Below are 20,156 nucleotides of genomic sequence, written 5' to 3'. Positions count from 1 at the left end.
CTATCTAGATTTTAACAGTGTAGTATCAAGGAATATCAGGGAAAAGATAGAGAGGGTTGAGGGGATGACATGCAACAGAGGTCCACATCCAGATTAAAACCAAGGATGTTGCAGTTAGATTATTATTATTAGTTGGATTATACTTTGTTGAGGCACCAGAATGTCCTGGATGTTTTACTCCCCAAACGCTATAATGTATTAAAATCCATTTGGAGTTTGGCCATCTCCTGGGACAGCTTAAAATGAAACTAACAACTGTTCGTCATTTAAACTATTATGGGCAATATTTTGAGGTAATATATATGTCAGTTTTTAATCAACGTTTTCATACACTTTTTCATCAGAGTTTTGTCTTTTATTATCGTAAAAGTATTATATACCGATATATACCGATTAACCCTAAACTTGGTGAAATTCACCATTCTGTGTCCCTGCTGACAACAGTTGTTTATCTTCACTGCCTAAAATGCATATACCATGGCTCTTGGCCAACCACAGGCTTTTGCCAGGTTAAATATTTGGCTGGAGCAGTTCAGTGTGTGCACTTCAAACAGAAAGATAACATAAATTGACCACAGGGACAACCTAGCTTCATCTTTTTTCCACTGTAGCATTATACAAGACTAGTTGTTCACTAAAACAACATATGCACAAACACACACATACAAAACTTTGCTTTCCCTTTTCTGAAGTGGGGTAGAGATTTGCCACAGACGGCCTCAGTAATAATTATTCAAATCACAATGATCCTTTTGCCTGTGTGTTAATTACCAGACCAAAGCTTTGAGTTGGAGGACTCTGTATCTACTCTATATGCTAATAACACTGCTTGCTATTTAGGCCACTCTAAAAGACTGGGACAACGGAGAGAGAGGAGAGAGAAAGGGCATGAGTGGGAAATTGCTCCAACTATATCGACCCAAACCTCACTCTTTTTAAAATAACATATTAACAGACTGGTTAATTCTAAATGTTTCATTATTAGACCATGAGTACTTTTGATGTAAGTGTCAAGTGTTTCAGAACGAGTTGAGAGAAATTAATTAAACTTCACTGACCCTGATTTCTGTAAGCATGGGTTGTAGACACAACTGGATAACAGCAGACTTTTAACTGATGGGTCTTTATCTTGGTGCAGTTTTTTGTTCCAGCACAAAGCTGACAGTAGAGCTAATGCATTATTTTCGTTGTGTCAAAATGGGTGGACCACCTCTTAAAACTACAGCCATTTTCATGACTCATGACAGATCACACCCACATACTAACATGGTATTTTGTGCAAACATCAGTTAAGAACGACCATCAACAGTGATCCACGACTTAAAACAAACGTGGCCCCTTCCCTTCCTAACCCCCTACTCCTGGCACCCTTGCTTAGACCACACCCATCTTTGAACTCGGGATTGTACTTGCCTTCTTGTCTTCTAAAATAACTTCTGTGTTTACTCAAGAATAAATTTGGCTTTAAAAATGGGACATTGTATGTCCTTGAAAGAATATTTTGGGTACTGTATATTTGTGCCTTGCCACTCTCTAATGGTTCTCCAGAGAACCATTACTGAAGCTTGCACCAACTCCACGTGCTGATACTGTATTCCTCCTACGAATGCATTACTGCACTACTACAGCAGCATTGCACACTCATTTATACTCTCATTTAAGAGCTTCTAATAAAGGCCCTGAACCTTTAAATATAACACAACAACAAATTGGCAAACTAGCAAACATTTTTAAACTAGAACATAAATATAGTACATGACTATAACTAAGTATATTAGAGTGTGTTGACTGAATAAAATGTACCCTAAAAATAGTTTATACAATACACTTCGCACTTGGCAACATCTTTTAAATATGAAGAACACTAAGTGAATCCTCATTATCAGGATTTTCTGTGTATTTAATGACATTTCTTTAGTGCTCAGTATCAGTGTATAATATGCATTAGGGATGAGTGTATACACCTAACTCAACACAGAAGGCTGGGGACACACACACCACACAAACACATACACAAATGTAATCCTTGCCACTCCTAAAAACACACGCACAAATACACACACATGCAAGCCCAAAAGTACCAACCTAGCTACGGGAAGAGCAATGATGTTGACCCCAGGAACACACCATCTCTGTCTCTGTCATAGGGACTTGGGGCCTTTTGGTAAGCTGTGTGTTTGCGTAGGTGTGTGTGTGTGTGTGTGTGTGGGCTGGGGTCCGAGAAGTGAGGAAGGATGAACTGTGTGGGAGAGCCATCTATTCACTGCTGACAAGGTCAGAGCTACGAAGGGAAAGAGTCCCCTGCCATATGCAGAGAAAGAGAGAGAGCGATATATAGAGAGAAAGAGATGGACAGAGGGCGGGGAAGAGCACACAAACTTTTCTTCTTGCTTTCTTTCCTTCTTGCTTATTCAGAACATATCCAATATAATTTATAAAATGATAAAAACAATGAACATATGGGTATACAGTCAATCCAAAGCATTTGGAGAGTCAAACATAATCTGACAAAATGCAAACTCTTCTGCACTCCAGTTTACACCAGCTTCCTAACAAAATTTCCGGAAGTTGTGCGTGGATGTGAGCGTCTTAGCTGAATATGGGGTATTTGCAGGAAGTAGGCAGTAAGCCAGATGATGACGATGCTGGTCGCACAGGCATGAAGGAGAGAGGGAGAGTGAGAAAGAAAGAGAGAGGAGTGGTGGTGCTGAATCAACAGTGACCAGTGTGCTTTGTCTTCATTATGATCCCAGTGGGGAGTCACAAAGATGCGTGGATGCCACACACATACACACACACGTACATGCACACCTGTGCCAGGGGAAGCACTAAAATACTCCACTCAGCACATCAGAAGAGCCATGAGGACACATACTTACTCATGTGTGTGCACACACACACCTCAACTCCACACAGCCCACCTGTGTTAACGAAAGAAGGAAAGAAACAAGATCTCCTTTTTTTTCTCTGTAGCCTGTTTCTGAAGGAACTCCCTATCATTAACTCTTATCTCATTGCATATGTGAGTCCCTGCATCTTTAGATGTGCATGTGTTTCTTAGTACAAAGTTTCTAGTGAGTCGTGATGTTGCCTATATATTCTCTAGGACATACATTCCCAACAGACACCAGATAACGACAAATTTGCTGTAAGTGTGGGTTCACAGTGTGTTATCTGATGTGGCTTCACATTCATGCTTGCAACCTTAGTTAAGTTCATATTCCACTTTGGGATTATGAAGTGACATTTCTAACTTGAGTACTATAATAACTTTTATAACTATATTAACTACAGCTATCAGAGGGAAATTGTTTTATTTCAGATCAGATGAAGATGAAATTAGGCAGGCCACAAGTTGATTCTCAGTTCAGTGCTGTTCACCTGGGTGGTCAGACCAAGACAGATATTTTGTAAATATATCTATATAATTATGTAGACACAGTTCAAGAAGACGCATGACGTCATTTGCACCACTGAGTTTAAAGGATCATCAGCTGATCTCCCAAAGTACCACCCACAACCCACTTTACATGACAGACCACATTCATCTCACTGCTATCACTACAAGTAACTGCTTTTCACTGGACAGTGGTTGCTGCTAGGCTGCGAGCTGAAAATATAATCATGTTGATGCTACTGTTTTGACAGTCATTCGTACATGTGCTGATGCAAGGTCCTGTTATATGGTGCTGATTTCTGTTATAGCTTGAGGATTGGCTTTTTTTTACATGCTCAATATCACAATATGACTTTTTTCTGACTGAATATAAAAGTTGCTTTGAATGGAGCCAACAAGTCAAATGTATTGAAATGTAGAATATTTTTATGCAGCTGTTAAGAAGGAATTGCAATTTAATGTCAGCCTCATAGTCCTTTCTATGTCCAATGTGTGAGATTGTGTGTGTGTGTGTGTGTGTGTGTGTGTGTGTGTGTGTGTGTGTGTGTGTGTGTGTGTGTGTTTATATTCCTGTAGACTAACCTGCTTTGTACTGAGGAGGTGGTGTAACCGGTGAGCTTGGTAGACCTTGGCTGTCTGCTCTTTCACCATCTCCAGACAGACTCTCTCTCTCTTCTGGAGTTCCTCGAGTTCATCCAGCTCCCTCCTACAGGGCAGACACCATACACAAATATTTTTGCAATTTAAATTCCAAATTTCCATTTAATTAATTTACACTATAGGTATTTAATAGAGCAATAGTTCATCATACTCATACACTCTAATGTTTTGATTCTAGACCAAATGACGCTGTTAATTTACGCATTATCTGGAAATTCAGCTGATCTTATATCTTAACACTATTTAAATGAAAGACTTATGCACTATGTAAACTTTACGCAAGTACAGTCGTGCACGTGTTAGTGTGTATTTAGAACACAGTCCTCGGCCGCAAAGTTGGCAGTTCCCTGGAGCGTCCTTCAGATGGATAAAAAAAACGCCTAATGATAAGAGAGAGACTGGGACAGACATGGAAAGACAGAGGAGCTGTGGGAGAAAAACAAGAGAATGAGACTGCTCGGACGGAAAAAAGGAAAGTGAGAGCGCAAGGGGCTCTAAGTGGGAGGATGATGGATATATTTCATCACCGCAGCCAGGACTGTCTGTGACATCTGTTAAGCGAAGCTGGCTAAATGGGATGCATTAAAAGCCCATACACTGCAATTTCATTCTGCAATCACACAGCCTTATTGTTACAAGGAGGTAATAATTTAAAAAGGGAATTGGAAACAATTACTAAAACACACATGCCATGGTACTGTGAAAATACACACACATTCACACGGCTAAGAGTAAAGCCGTAGCTCATCGACAATCCTTCGTCTCTTTTCTTATCCCTCCTTTTTTCTCCTCTTCTTCTCTACTGCTTCTTTCTCCATCCAACTTCTGTTTTCAATTACAAGCCTCCACAGAGGAATCAGAATATTCATAGTGTGTCTGTAATGTGAGGTTAACACATTCTGCGGCTACTGACATTTAAAAAGAAATCACAACACCGTTCCTGTTACCTTTGCATTCTCATTCCCTCCTCAGCACCAGATTAAATTACAAAATAAATGAAATATGCAGAGGACTGTGTGTGTGTGTGTGTGTGTGTGTGTGTGTGTGGTGAGAATGAGCGCAAGTCTAAATGTGTGTGTGTGTGTTTATGTAATATTAAGCACAGTAATTTAACTGTATATGAATGTGTGGCTGTCTATATGAGTGTGTGTGAGTGTGTGTGTGTGTGTGTGTGTGTGTGTGTGTGTAAATATAGAGGTTGCTTGGCCCCTATTTGTCCACCAGGCTAACAGGGATATTACCTATTAAAGTATAATATAAAGTTTTGGTTTATTGTGGGACAGTCTGGTTCACAAACCAATTGGTAAGTGTGTGTTTACAGTATGTGTGTGTATTTCTGTTCGCTCATGCATTAATACCACCTTAAAGAATTGACTGGAAATGTTTCCGTGGGTTCTCATATGTCTGTGTGTATTTGAGCTGAGTGTTTAAGTGTGACTGTATCACTGTGTGTGTGTGTGTGTGTGTGTGTGTGTGTGTGTGTGTGTGTGTGTGTGTGTGTGTGTGTGTGTGTGTGCGTGTGTGCGTGTATCAGCAATATGTATGTGTGTATCAATGTTTATACTATGTGTTCACACACTTTTGCTTGTATGTGTCTCCATATGTGTATGTGTGTATGTGTGTGTGTATGTGTGTGTGAGTATGTCAGGCTGAATGGGTGACCTTTGCTTCCCTGCCCCCAGCCCCAGTGTTATTAATTGCTGTGTAGTGGACAAAAGCCAAACAGATTTGTAACGGCTGAAGGCACCTCGATCTGTGTCGACCCAACCAGCCGCCACAACATACAACCCTCATTAGCCCTGTTCGGCACGCAGCACGTGCCCTATGTGTGAGTGTATGTGTGTGTGTTTGAGTGAAAGTGAAAGTGAAAGGAAAAGAAAGAAAGAAAGAAAGAAAGAAAGAAAGAAAGAGTGTGGTAAAACATCAGCATGTAATTCTCTTATATGTATTGTCATATCTAGTTTATTAGCCTGCGTTGATGAATTGGCTGGAATCATCTTGGTTGAAATACCTGTACTTCTGTATATGAAAAAAGTGTATAGAGACAAAAATACTAACTTTTGGTAATTTATATATATATATATATCTATTTGGAGCACATACTATAAGTGGAAAGCAATATGTAAATTTGAGTCTATGTACATAATCATTAGAAATATTATTTAAAGAAAAAACACATATTCCTGCTTCCACTGCCACCCATTAACACGTCTCTGCTGTTTAAAAAAAAAAAAAGTTTCTCCACGACAATCAATGCTATTTTTTTAGCTTAACAGCTAATATGAGGCTTCAGCATTCTGAGTTAGAAGAATCAAGTGGTTAGCTTCCAAAGTTAGTCTTTTAGAACATATTTTTTACATTTATATCGCATTACAAAGTGATCTCTTCATTGCCAGTATGGACAGGAGGAATGATTACAGCAAGCAAAACCTGTTTCAATGTACATAAGGGCACCTGATTATTGTTTTAAGACCAACCCATCCTTTAATGTTTTGTGGTTACTGGAAAAGATATTTGGAGCTGATATAATTTTACATGACAGTTATGTTAAAATGTCTCCTAACTGCATTATCTTGTCCGTATATTACATTATATATTCATTTGTTACTTGAAATGTTTCATCATGGTATACGTGACATTTGATCTATAGATAACAGCTAAAGTTATTTTTGCACAGTATAGCATTATTTTATTAATGATGATTATTTGATGCTTATAATGTGCTTAGCATGCCATATAATGCAGTGTGAGCACTCTGACTAAACTTATAACTGCTATACATTTGATGGCTGCTGCACTGTTCGACAACCTAATCAAGCATACTTTAACAACTTTCAAATAATTGAAACTCTGACTGACATTTTCACCCTGGACTGTTAACTTATTTAAATGGCTAATATTGTACAACTAAATTTCTCACTTCGCCCTCAATTATTTACTCCACGGTTCACAACGGGGCGTGAAGGGCTGATGGGATATCAAAGAGTGAGGCAGTGTGGGACAGCAGGCCACACCTGCGGTCGTCCAGGCCAGCACCAGAGCAGTTAATTGGCCAGGTTCTAAATATTTAATGGAGGCTTGAGCTGATTGGCTGTTTTAATTGCTCCAATTGAATGATTCAATAGCTGGCAAGGAGAGGGTAGTCAGCCAGTCAATTTAGACAGTGACCGGCTCAATGTATTGAACCTTCAACACCCTCATAACACAACCTTTCCATTTAAGTGACTGATTGATTGATTAACTAATTCACTAAAGTAGTAAAATTGATGCCATGAAAAGGTATGGAAGCAAACAGTGATGCCAGTGTTGAAATAAGATCCAATCAATATTCAAAAAGGGAAAACATTTACAACTTCATACATTTTACACACTTTTCTCCATTGTTTTACTTTCAAAAGTTTTCCCTAAGGAGACAGGGAGAGCACAGCACTCAGATAATATTTTAACACACACACACACACACACACACACACACACACACACACACACACACACACACACACACACACACACACACACACACACACACACTATATACAAATCCAATCAGATTGAAGGAGTGAACTTGTCTCCACCCAAACTGGATCAGAAAGAAAGAGCAGCAAAAGACAGACTGATGCATAGAAGCGGAGAGTGATCGCAGGGCAGGCATGCAGGCAGGCCCGCACTCTCTCCACCATAGCAGCTCTCCTTTCATGAATGTCCTTGACAGGGACACAAGAGAGGGAGGAATGAAGAAGGCTGGAGTAAAGAGAGACAGGAAAAAAGTAAAGAGAGGAAGAGAGACAGCATAGCACCAGAAAAGAATAATAAAATAAAAAAAAACACTAGTGCCGCTCAGCCTAGCAAAACCAAGTCCATAAATTCTCGCTTGTTCTCTTTAGGATAAGTTAAAAGATTTTGCCATGTCGTTGCAACATCACAGGGAGAATTATTTATCTGATTATGGCAGTAATAATTACCCAGCTGTTTATTGCAGATAGAGGAATAATTCATGCAGTCAACAGGCCGTGTTGGTGGCGGCAGCGATGACACCAGCACATTTAGTAAATATGCAAAGCGGGCTTGCTCCGCTTTCCTAATTGCCCCCATCGTCCCACTGCATGCCCTTATTAAAGCCCAGGAACTTTAAGTGTCTCCCTGACAAAGTGATAAATTGTTGGGGTATCAAGGAAAACTGTGGCAGAGTGGGGACTGCGCCGGGGTCCTGACTTCATTAGGCTATGCAGAAGGAGAGGAAGGATGAATGAGGATGGACACTGAAGCCCAGTAAACCGGTGGCAGAGAGAGAGGGAGAGAAAGATATAGAGCAAAATAGATTAAGAAAGAGAAGGAGAAAGAGAGAGGCAGAGATTGAGGTAGGGAGGCGGAGTGAGGGCAGAGGATAGAAGAGGGTAGTGTAAGTAGCGTGTATTAGCTGGATGCTGTACCTAATGAAATGACACAGATGGTTTCGTGCAAGGGAGATCTGTCATGAAAGAGAGAGAGACTGAAACAGAGAGTCAGAGAGAGAGAGAGAGAGGTTCGGCAGTCTATGTATTACTCCTATATCATTACCATGCGCAGCCGATCAGCCTGCACTAAATGGGGACCATTAGTCCAACTTTGAATAATTTATGCAGCGGGTTGGACAGACAGACTTACAAGAGGGAGGGAGCAGGTGGATTAAAAAGCGGACCTTTGCAGGGTGAGTGATCAGGCAGCGTGCGATCCGAGGGCTCAGCGGCTAACAGAGAAAGGATATTTTAAATAAATGCCGGCACGGCGTTAATTGATCGTGACCCCGGTAGCACTAAATAAACATGTGATTAACTGGAGAGAAAGTGACCTCAACACCCCGAACCACTGTGAAGGAGGGGCTGTGTATGTGTGTGTGTGTGTATGTACGAGGAGACTGGGGATGTCACACAGCTGATAATGAAACAGTAAAACCAAACCAGTAAAATGGCATCACATCTTGATCTCCTTAAATTTAGTTTTACACTTCTTTACTTCCACATATCTCTGATCTAGTCTAACTCTACTCTTTGTAATTAAAACTGACTGTAAAGCGCAACATCTCAGCTTTCAGAAACCGTTGGAATTTTTCCGATAGTGCAAACCGTGACGTAATTATGGTAATCCAAAGTACGCTTGCGCAAACGTGTCTCCTACGACACGCTCTGTGTTAAAAGGTTAATTGTTATAAAGGTGAAAAGAGATTGGAAAGATATGTGTGATAGTATAGTAATATTTAATACATTGTTTGTTTAGACAGGGTCCAACAAACTGCAAAATACAAAAGTTACTGTAAAGAGCAGTCCAGTCTGAGATAGTTTAAGATAAACATTAGTTGCTTAGTTTACTAATTTTCATATTACAAGTCATCACAAACTTTGGTCTAATTACGTATTACAAATATATTTTTGCTATGACTGTAAATACTCAATCTAAGTACTTTTTAGTCAGGTTTGATAAATAATAGCAGTATATGCAATATATTTCTATAGTGGCTAAGATGGTTTCCTATTTTAGGCAAGGCATAGGCATCTTTCGTCACTGGTTTAGTGTCACTAAGTTGCATGTAAGCGTGTGTCTTCGTGTGGTATAATACTAAAGTGGAAACACTTCCTTAATGGACTTTAACAGCCTAGTTCCCCTTACCTCTAAAAGGGGCAAGGAGTGTGGAGGAAAGGTGGAACGCTGGTGGGGAAGTGAGGGGGGAAGTCAGTGATCCAAGGAGCACTTTAACAAATTTACATTTAATTTTAGCAGAAGCCTAAAGATATTTTCCGGTAAAATATATTAGCAACATTAAAAATGTGACTATTAGCTAAACGTGATGGTTTTTTTTGTCAAAAATAAAAGATGGCGTATCTCTAGCAGAAAGCCCTGGAGCGCAGGATGTTTTATTAATGCACGAGCTGCGGTTCAAATCAGAGGCTAATTTTTAATTTCTTCACATCGTTCACTTCTCTCTCTCTCAGCCTCGAGCGCTTCAGAGGACTTCTCTCTCCCTCTCTTCTTTCCTCTCTATCTCTGTGTCTCTCTGTCTCTTTCATTCCTTCACCTTTCTTTTCCTCTTCCCCTGTCCCTGTTCTCTTCCTCTGAGGTAACAACTATGCAAGTACAGACTTTACCAACACACCTCTCTCTCTCTCTCTCTCTCTCTCACTCTCTCACTCTCACACTCTCACACTCTCACACTCTCACACTCTCTCACACACACACACACACACACACACACACACACACACACACACACACACACACACACACACACACACACACACACACACACACACACACACACACACACACACACACGAGGGAGATGGGACAAGAGAAGTAGTGAAGTATTGTATTCAACAATTTCCCTTCCTTTCAAAATTGTACAACTCCTTACTTGTATGGCTACCCATACAAAAAAATTAAAGTAAAGGAGGAACAGCATTCATTGAATTGCAGTGATGTCAAACTGTCTGCTCTATTGAGCCTCATATACAGTACCATTTGTTTTGGGGGGGTTTTTACCTGACAAGTTCATTTTTCCTGGAAAGTCCTTCCAGATAGCTCTTGCGTGCGTAGTAATTATGAATATACTTCCTCATAAAGAATCCTCTCCATCTCCGCTGGATCTGTGAGGGATTAAAGCATGGCAGAAGTTTTCTTCAACAACTTGACAACAACTTGGGGAAGTGTGGGAATTGGGAAATCTGGTAGTGTGGCAACTTTGATGCTTAATTATCAACAAATATGAAAGAAATTATTAGTTTCACGTGGCAATTATTACATTGACTAATACTAAATAGGGTTGCTCTTCACAGACGGTAAAATAAAGCATTATGGCAAGTCATGGAGATGTTACAGTTTTTTCAGGTTTTAATAATAATAATATAAATAATAATTTATTGATTGTTTTGCTCTTCCAACATACAATATAAAAAAAAATTACCAGCATAATACTGTCACAGAGACAAAGACATCATTATGTGTCTTCTCATTGTATTTGCTGTCTTCCCAGTGCTTCTTCTCATTACTTGGAGGACACATTAAACATAAAAAATAATACAGATGATGGTATTAACATATATGAGAGAACACTTTTAAATGTATGACAATGCATGCAGTTTTTTCCCCCCTGTAGTGATGGAGGGACACTCCAAGGGGGGGACTAACAGCTGTCACAGCTCCATACGTTTAACTGTATCAGTCCACATTGATTGTGGAGGCTGCAGATTAGCTAGCACACACACACCCACACACACACCAGTGGACCATTTTAAAGCAAGGGGGCGGATGTCCTTCAGACTAATTAGGAGATTAAAACAATGGCAGGTAAAAGAATAATCACACTATGAGAAGAGGGAAGAGGAGAGAAGAGGAGAAGTGGAGGATGGGGAAAAACAACAAAGAGCAAAATGAGAATTAGCATTGATCTGCCAGTCAATAGATAATTTTAAATAAAGTAATTGCCGCCTCCCGAGTTCTTGCTGACCTTTGTTGACTAGTGAAATCGATGCTGTTGAATCTAATACAAATCTGAGGTGCGGCATGTAAACACTGGTTTCTATTACGGCCCTAATACATTATCCTCTGTTAGCTACCACACCGTGATAAAGACAACAGGAGGGGAGAGAAAAAAGAAGAGGATCACAAGGGGATTCTGAGATGATTGTTTCTCCCTTTGTGTCTCCCTTTTTCTCTATATCTACACATTGAATATTTCTTTGGTAAAAGGTAGTCTGTGAGTACAGATGTCCTTCACTCATGCATTTTGGCACAGGCTCGCTCTCTCTATCTCATACATATGAACAAACACTATTGCTTCATTCTGTCCAGAAGGCCAATGTATCAGAGGAGATTCTGATCTTGTGTAATATTTTGCGGGATATAAGCAATCTAAGACCTCCTAACATACTGTACCTTTAAGCCTAGCATTCATAGTAAAAAATAAAAAATATATATGTTTTCATCTTTCAACAGGTGGCATCATAAAAAAGGATAGGTCCAAATCCAGGTACTAGATATGTTTTGACAATACTTTTTGTAATTCATAACTATTTCTAACCTTTTGAAGTTACACTTGATCAATCCACTTGGAGAAATTTGCCCCATGATATCTCTTTAGGAGCATTGTGCAGTACACAGGGCAGCGCTCAGGGACCAGCTCCAATTTTGAGGCCAAAGCCCTGGTCAAGGGCAGTGGCAGGAGTGGTCCTGATATCTTCATGTAAGTCTTTTGTGGTGTGAGAAAGTAGAGCACCCAGAGAAAACCCAGACAAGCACACAGAATAAAATGCACACCCTGCACAGAAAAGCCTCATTTGGCCCTTGTGGGGTTCAAACCCAGTACCTTCTTGAATTCCTAATCACTGAATCACTTTGCTGCCCTATTCACATACATTTCATTTTCCATTAAAATTCCTATTGCTTCCTTTAGGAAACTGTGGTTATTTTATACGAGTAATAAAGGCCTCTTTTCTCTAACTTCAGAAGCTTCTGCTCTGCTCTTCATGGTGACATCACCCCTAACCTTTCGCCCCATGACCTAAAACAGCTGGGTCAAACACAACTACTGGATCTACATCTCTCCTATTATGTGACATTTATTGAAACAACGGGGTGGTCGGCTTTATTTGTTTGGGTTTCTATTAAGTGTAAAACTTGAAGCCATCAATTTCCAGGCTTTTCCACCAATATGAAAATATTGCAACCATCTCTGTCCGCCTGAACCGCGACACACCCTCTTCAATAAAAACGAGTGGATTTTTTTGTTGGCCAATAAAACCCTTTAATGGTTAAGGCAGAATGACACTGTTAGACAAAAGAGTAGGCTATATGGAATTGTAAAAATATAAGGTTTCTGTGCAATATCCTTGTGTAAAAGTGCCAAAGCATCAGTCACAGCCACGGTGGTATGATTTATGAGTTGAACAGTAGTAGCTGCTGAGTGAACATTTGATGGGCATGAGCACTGAGGAAAAATAAAAAAACAAAAAATAAATGTTGCTAAAACTGAGATACAAGCCAGATATTGATATAATTCAGACTAACTAGCTTTTGAAATAGCAAAATAGCATAATACATTTTTCTTCTTTTGTGTATTATACCTGATTCTAATAGGCCTAAATGATGGTTAAAATTGAATTGTACAGGAATGTCAACATGATGCCACGTGTTAAAAAGTAAGAAAAAAAGAGTGCATGTGAGATTAAAAAAGTTGTTATGATGGACAATTTTTGCAATGAAGTGGTGTGATGAAGTGCTCACAGGCGGCTTATTCATAGGGCCTCCCATTTACAGCACACACAGAGAAACAGAGTGTCCCCCCACCACGACACTCGATTTGCTAAAACAAGACACTGTGGTGATATTTACCCTGACCGCCATCTCCTCGTAGAAATTCATCTTCATGATAAAATATGCCGCCTGTGAACACAAAGGAAAAGATGGCGTTACATCTTGTCTCCCAGCCCTCTGATCTGTCCACAGCAGGCGTCAAAGATAAAGAGCTCTTTATACATAATACATTGCACAGAGAAAGCACAGATAGGGCCACTGTAGAGGGGAGGGAAGGGGGCAGAAAAGGAGAGAGGGAAAGCAAGAGAGACAAGAGGAACAAGAGAAAAAGTCAGGGGAATGGAGCGGGAGAGGGAGAGAGGAAAGAGAGAGAGAGAGAGAGAGAGAGTGGTTAGTGGGACTTTGTATCAAGGGGAGGACGGTACTCTCTTAATACACCAACGCAGACAAGGGCCAAGAAAATCTATGGTAGTCAAGCAGCGAGCTAATGGAGATGTATGACGGCCAAACGCTCTCCTCTGGATTTCATAATCAATGACAGCACTGCCAGAAGTGACAAACAAAAGGCCAGAGAATATTCAGTGGCGCACTCGACGAGCCGTCGCTCACCAAACGTGCCAGCCAACCACTGGGGGCACATTTCAGGAGCAAACCGGAGAGTCCGCCATAAAAGGGATTCATATCTCAACACGTCTTTTTTAATAACGACAGGAAAGAGAGGGAGGAGAGGAAGGGGAAACGAAGACAAAGACTTGAAAGGAGGTTGTAAATTCAGCTTGATGTTTTGAGATGAGGCTTTGTGCACGTCACATTACACATGATAAGGTCCGCAAGAGTGAGAGAGAAAAAGACAGACAGAGAGAGAGAGAGGAGGAGAAGAATAGAATCTCTCGGGGCTAATTCAAAATAGTGCACTGTGGGAATTTTGAGTGATTCAAATTAGTGCTCGTCTGTTTCCAAATGAGACCAAACAGCCTCTTTTTAGCCCATATGTGTGTTATGACACATCCTTCATCGTTTATTTCAACACCCCTCAACCCCCCCCCCCCTTTCCATTTCTTGAACGCCTCCCAAACGGCGGCTGGCAGTTATGCTTTAGCAAACAGTCAATTTACAGGCATGATAAATAGCTTGTTGTGATACGTTTACAAAACTCAATCCAGGGGAAAATTATACGTGAGAGCGCTGGGTATTGGATCCGGTATCAACAATCTGTTCAATTAAGAAGCAGTTGGAGGCAATATGCTGAAAATGGGGCCTTGTTTTACTAAAGCACACACATGCACACATACACGCACACACCATACACACAAACTACTCTACTCTTTCCTTCTCTCTATTCTTCTGCACACTCTTCTCTATACATCCCGGGAGTTGCTATATAGATGGAATTCCTTATCATATTGCATCATATTTCCTAAGTGCTAATTTCCCAATGTGTAATGACTGAATTATATCTCTTAAGGTCAGATGCAGGGACTTAGGAATATAGCAATTGAATTCTAATGCAGGCTATCATAACATAATCAATATATCTATAGCCGTTCCAGGCGCTGGCTTACCTTCACCATTTGTCTGAAACGTGCCCTTGCTGTGAAGCCCCGCCATATCTTCTGTATAATGATTGCCTTCTTGTGCAGATGGCTGTAAAAAAAAAAATACATTTTTGAAAGAGGATTGGATGTGTATGTTTTAGTAGTGGAAATGAAGGAAAACACTGAAAAAAAATATTCAGGTAAACATAGAAGGAAAAATACATTGTGCATTTCTTTGTTTGTCTGTTTATACCCAGAAGTTCTGTAATTGAGTACAAAAAACCTTAACCTAAATAGCAAGAAAATTAAAACCTTCTAGAAATATGAGGGAGCTGCAAATAAAAATACCAAAAGCTAAAACAATTGCATTCCTGTTTGTAAATCAATTTAATCAATTAAATCACAAAATCCCTCAAAGCACTGCTGCTATAATAAACTGTGATCTGATCTTTGTTTTCTGCATGGAAAATGTTAGATTGTGAAGGTTCAATTAAAAGGTCAGGGAAACATTATGCTTAACAAACACACACCCTCACAGACACACACACACACACACACACACAGAACATTTCTGCTCCTCCAGGCTTTTCGATCATGTCTGATGAGCCTTTCACCCCCTTTAGTCGGCAGCACACATTTGTATTCATCTTCAAACATACTCTAAATGCAAGTCCACTGCGATTCTCTGCCTCCAACGAGGCCATCAATTTCCAAAAGGCCATTCATATGCCCAGAAAATCAATGCTTATAGTGGGGATAGCACAACCCCGGAGTTGCACTTAGGCAGCTAAAATTGTTGCTAATTATCCACTTAACGCATTGATCAATTAACTAAAGTAATCTGAATTAACCTACTGTCTGGAAGTTTGTCTGCTGACCCTGCAGAATGGTGCTGGGGTCACAGTATAGGAACAAGCACAGAGACAGAGACATTCATTTCTCTGTGTGTGAAAGGAGCACAGAGTGCAAGCGACATTTATTCCTCGAGGCCATTTGCAAAGCTCTAGAAGTGGGATAATTATGAGAGTGAGCTAGTATAAGGGCTTCCCTTGAAATTAACTCTTAGAATACTGCCTGAATGTTTTCCAACCCCTGAAGGGAAAAGCAAACCTCAAATTGGTTTATAAAATATTAAGGCTTGTATTCTTTTTTGCCTATGGCATAGGAGTACGTTCATATGCCATAGGCAAAGGAGGCTATTTTTCTGGTTTACATACTGGACTAACACACACTTACCACACATACACATTATACCTGAGATAAGCCCGCACCTTGCAGGCTCTGAACCAGCTCTGAATCCGGGTAGCGGCCTGATTTTCCTTCTGTCTGTTCTCCTCAGCTTGGCTAAGGTACACAGATACATAAAAAAAATCAGTGTACTGTAGCTTCATTATCTCACTGTGGCGTTGCATATCAACGTCCATTACTATGCCATACAAACAATACTAGTGTCTGTACTTGCAAGTACACAGCCAGACTTTGCTGTGGGTCCCACGTCTTGTTTGATCTGCATGTGCTTCAGAGTTTCATTACATTCGTCATGGCACCACTGACGATGCTTAAAAGTTAATTTACATTTTTTAACCCCAAATTACATATATAACGTTAAAAATCTCTGTCTACATTAACACAACCGTTGTTTGTGACGGCTGTTTGCTGGTAAGTATAGCGTCAAAACAATGATAGCTACAAACATCACACGGTAATTAGCCAGGTTAGCTAACGAAAGCTTGACGCCAGCGTTTGTTGACGTCTCGGGTAACGTTAGCTAGCTAATTTGTGTAATGGTTTGGGTTTGACTGCAAATCGCTTAACAACAGCCACAATGGTGTTTCATATCTGAATAAAACGTACTCATATAACTATACGATACATACCTGTTTCTGTAGAAGTATTCCTCTTGGAAGTCTTCAACTTCACTTTTTATTTTCAGCAGCTCCGCCATGTCTACTCAGGCGAGAGTTTACCTGTTGTCTTGACAACACAGCTATTTCCTATTTCCCAAGGTGGTGGAGATGCGTTCAAAGCATCTAGAAAGTAGGACTTTTCTCCCCGACAAAACGAATAATGCTTACTTCATTGTACCTTTCGCAACTAAAGATATAACTATACTCCCCCTGTTGACGTAAATGTCTTAGATTGTCACTGAGGTTAAAGGCACCTGCTTAGTTTATGTAACCACTCAGCATGGAGTGCTAATTTGTAAAGTGTTTTTGTTTGTTTGTTTTATCTTATTTTTTATTTATAAGATAGCTGTCAATTTCTCTGTATTTTCTTTTGATAATCTCTTGAGCCCCTGAGTGTTTCAACATAAAGCACCTCTATTTTACCCTTTAGACATTTCATTTTTATCGAAATGGATAATCCTGTTGAAAGTGCCATATCTTAATTTATTTGATGCCATTAAAAGTTTACATTAACAGGTAGGCCATTCTTAAGCAGTGGGACAGCATACTGTGTATTGTAATATTTTTTTTAGCACAGAAAATATTTTTACAAAAATCCTTAGTCAACATTTACACTTGGTAGTCTCAGAAAAAGTAAAGAAAGACTTTGGTGTCCTTACTAGTTCAGATGTACTTAATGAAATGCAATCCATCTTGTTTATTTCTTCCTCTGCTTCTTCCTCCACATTACTGAAGATTATAAATACAGTGTAAATAATATAAGAATGGGAGAAAATCCCAGAAAAGACATTTTAAAAATCCCTGGTCTCTGGATGCAGATTGTGGATCTGAGTATTGATCTGCCAGCTGCCTCTCTTTTTCCATCCATCCCTTCATCCATTCCCCTCCTTTCCTGACGTTATCACCCTTCATCATACAGTTATCAGTTTATTTCTTCCCACTCTTCTTTCCTTATTCCCCCTCCTCGTCACTCCTCAACTCCTATTCAGCCATATTCACCTGTCAAAATGATCACCTCAGCAGGGTGCGTGTGTGTGTGTATTTGTGTCTGCACTTGTGTATCTGTGCGAGGAAAGATATCTGTCTGGCCAATGGTCAGAGGAAAAGCCTGTCTGTATTATAAATTACTCCTTAGAGAAAAGTGAAAATGAATGAGTGTGTGTGTGTGTATCCATCTCCACACTCTTTCATGTCTGTGCACTGGCATTCCTGCTTCTCTGTGAGCCAGGCAGTGAGCTTGGTTAAGTATCTTTTTCTGTCTCTCTGTCTTTCTCTCAGGCCAATTTGCTGTCTGAGGGCCACCACAGTGGTGAGGAGCAGTAGGCAGACGTCCTAGGTAGAGTTATGGCTGGAGGGGCGAACTCATGGTGGCTCAGCCCATCCATCGAGCGGCGGCAGGAGGGCGGCCACCCTGGTAATTACCAGAGAAATGTTGTTGTGACAAGACAGTATGAACAGCGTATGTGAGTGAGAGAGACAGAGAGGTTTTTAGGGAAGTGCTGTTTTTGACAAGACTGTAAGGATGGCTGGAAGCCATTCGTCCTGCCACAACACTGATTAGGTGTCACCAGGAGTGTATCTGTGAGAGAACGACACAAAAAGGGGAATGAGAGCACTTCATAAAAAGACATGCTGTTTACACACTGTCTAATGACCCACTTCTAGACCCAGCCAGACCATCCTCTTCTCCATGTCCCTTTACTCTTGTAACACACTCTTCCATCAAGTTCCTCCTCTTTCATTTTTGGATATCTCCCCTTTCGTGTCTCTTCTTCTGTACTTACCTGCTCTCTCCACTTCCCTGCTTTCCTTTTTCTTTCCCCATTCTCTCTCCCTTCTCAATCACAACATTTTTGTTGCTCAGTGAAGCAGCCATTCCTTATCCAGGATTACCCATGTATACCCTCTCTCTCCCTCTCTTTCTCTCTCCGTCTCTCGCTCCATCTCTCCGTACGGGGCATGTCATTTAACATGCCTCCAGTCACCTCTCACAGTCAGGAAGCTCATCCAACCAGTCATTCTCAATGCCCATTGTTCCTAAATGAGGGCCATATGCGCTGTGGCCAGCACTGGTCATAAAGACACACACACCACACACACACACACACACACACACACACACACACACACACACACACATCAGTGCTGATACCAGTGTCTATGGGTGAATGTGTGTGTGTGTGAGACTGTCACACATTGCTCTGCACAGTGCGTGTGTATGAATCATTATTGTGTGTGTCAGTGTATGAGTGATTATGTGTGAGTGTCTATGCATGTGGGCTTGTCTGTGTGTGTGTCTGTCTGTGCATGTGTATTCCTGCAGCCACAGTAGGGTGTGGCGGGTGGAATGTGTGTTTCTCTGCAGGACCAGTTCGGCCATTATTATTAAACATCTGTCCGCAGCACATTAATTCCCCTACTCTGACGCATCCCTCTCTGCCCAGGGATCACTTAATTGAAATCCATAATGACTCTTTCTTCTCCTCTCTCCCACACTGAGCAAAGTGAAGCTGGGAAATATATTTTAGACAAAAAAGGAGGTTTTTATCAGCCATTGTCAAATCATTCCATCACATATTGTCAAATTCTTTAACAGCCTGAAACACTTTTAAGGAAACACACAACATATTGATTTTGTGTAAAACAAATAAATTATGGTGACTGTATTTCTGAAACATTTCACTAGTAAACCAATTTAATGTGTTCAATTGTGTGGATTTGTTGGTCTATTAGTCCCTAAACAGTTTAATTAAAATAAGGAAATTATATAGAAAATAACAAAACAAAGCAAATCATTGTTACAATATTAGCTGGCTCTCTATGTCTTGTGTTGTTGCACTTGCTTGATGTTTGGCTGTGTTAGCAAAGTGTCGACTCGCTAGTTTTTGATTATAAGCCAAGTCAACCCACTAAATCCAAATCCTTCAGCTTGTCAACAAATGCACATGTACAGATGCACATGATGGTGAATTGCACTCCTATAACTAAGGGGGCACCAATTTGCACAAACAAATTCCAGCATAATGTTGCTTTAAGACACGGATGAATACAAAAGAGGGCAGTTTGTTTCTCCAGAATGAGTTTAATGTTTAATAAACTACTGACATTGCTTTCATCAAAGATTCATTTCATCTTATTGAATCTTCTGTACTTTAATTTGGGATATTTTCACTCCAGGAATTATTTTCCCAGTTTTTGTCATTAAGGCAGTTAAAATTCTTCATCACACACAGGGCGAATTCCAAAAAGTGATTAAAGCATTTCCAGCTGACGTCATCTGTGTGACACTAAAATGTTAGTGAAAGAAATAGGTTGCCCTCGAAAGCTCACCTAGGGCCTAAAAACGGCCCGAGGTTCGCCCTCAGAACTATGCAA

General features: G+C 40.3%; 1 protein-coding gene across 1 annotated transcript in view; it reads right to left on the bottom strand.

The window, feature by feature from the left end:
• Positions 1-16,825, bottom strand: part of spata17 (spermatogenesis associated 17) — a 35,051-nt gene extending 18,226 nt beyond the window's left edge. The window contains exons 1-6 of the mRNA XM_070910198.1: positions 16,752-16,825; positions 16,129-16,218; positions 14,902-14,983; positions 13,418-13,468; positions 10,571-10,674; positions 3,980-4,103 (exon numbers count right to left, since the gene is read on the bottom strand). Coding sequence (XP_070766299.1) covers positions 3,980-4,103; positions 10,571-10,674; positions 13,418-13,468; positions 14,902-14,983; positions 16,129-16,218; positions 16,752-16,819 — 519 coding nt within the window. The 5' untranslated portion in view covers positions 16,820-16,825. The remainder of the gene's footprint in view (positions 1-3,979; positions 4,104-10,570; positions 10,675-13,417; positions 13,469-14,901; positions 14,984-16,128; positions 16,219-16,751) is intronic.
• Positions 16,826-20,156: the final 3,331 nt, after the last annotated feature.

This window comes from Enoplosus armatus, chromosome 1 (genome assembly GCF_043641665.1).
Source record: "Enoplosus armatus isolate fEnoArm2 chromosome 1, fEnoArm2.hap1, whole genome shotgun sequence".
NCBI lineage: Eukaryota > Metazoa > Chordata > Actinopteri > Centrarchiformes > Enoplosidae > Enoplosus > Enoplosus armatus.
The sequence above is the reverse complement of the archived record's forward strand: the minus strand, read 5'-3'. Positions and strand labels throughout refer to the sequence as shown.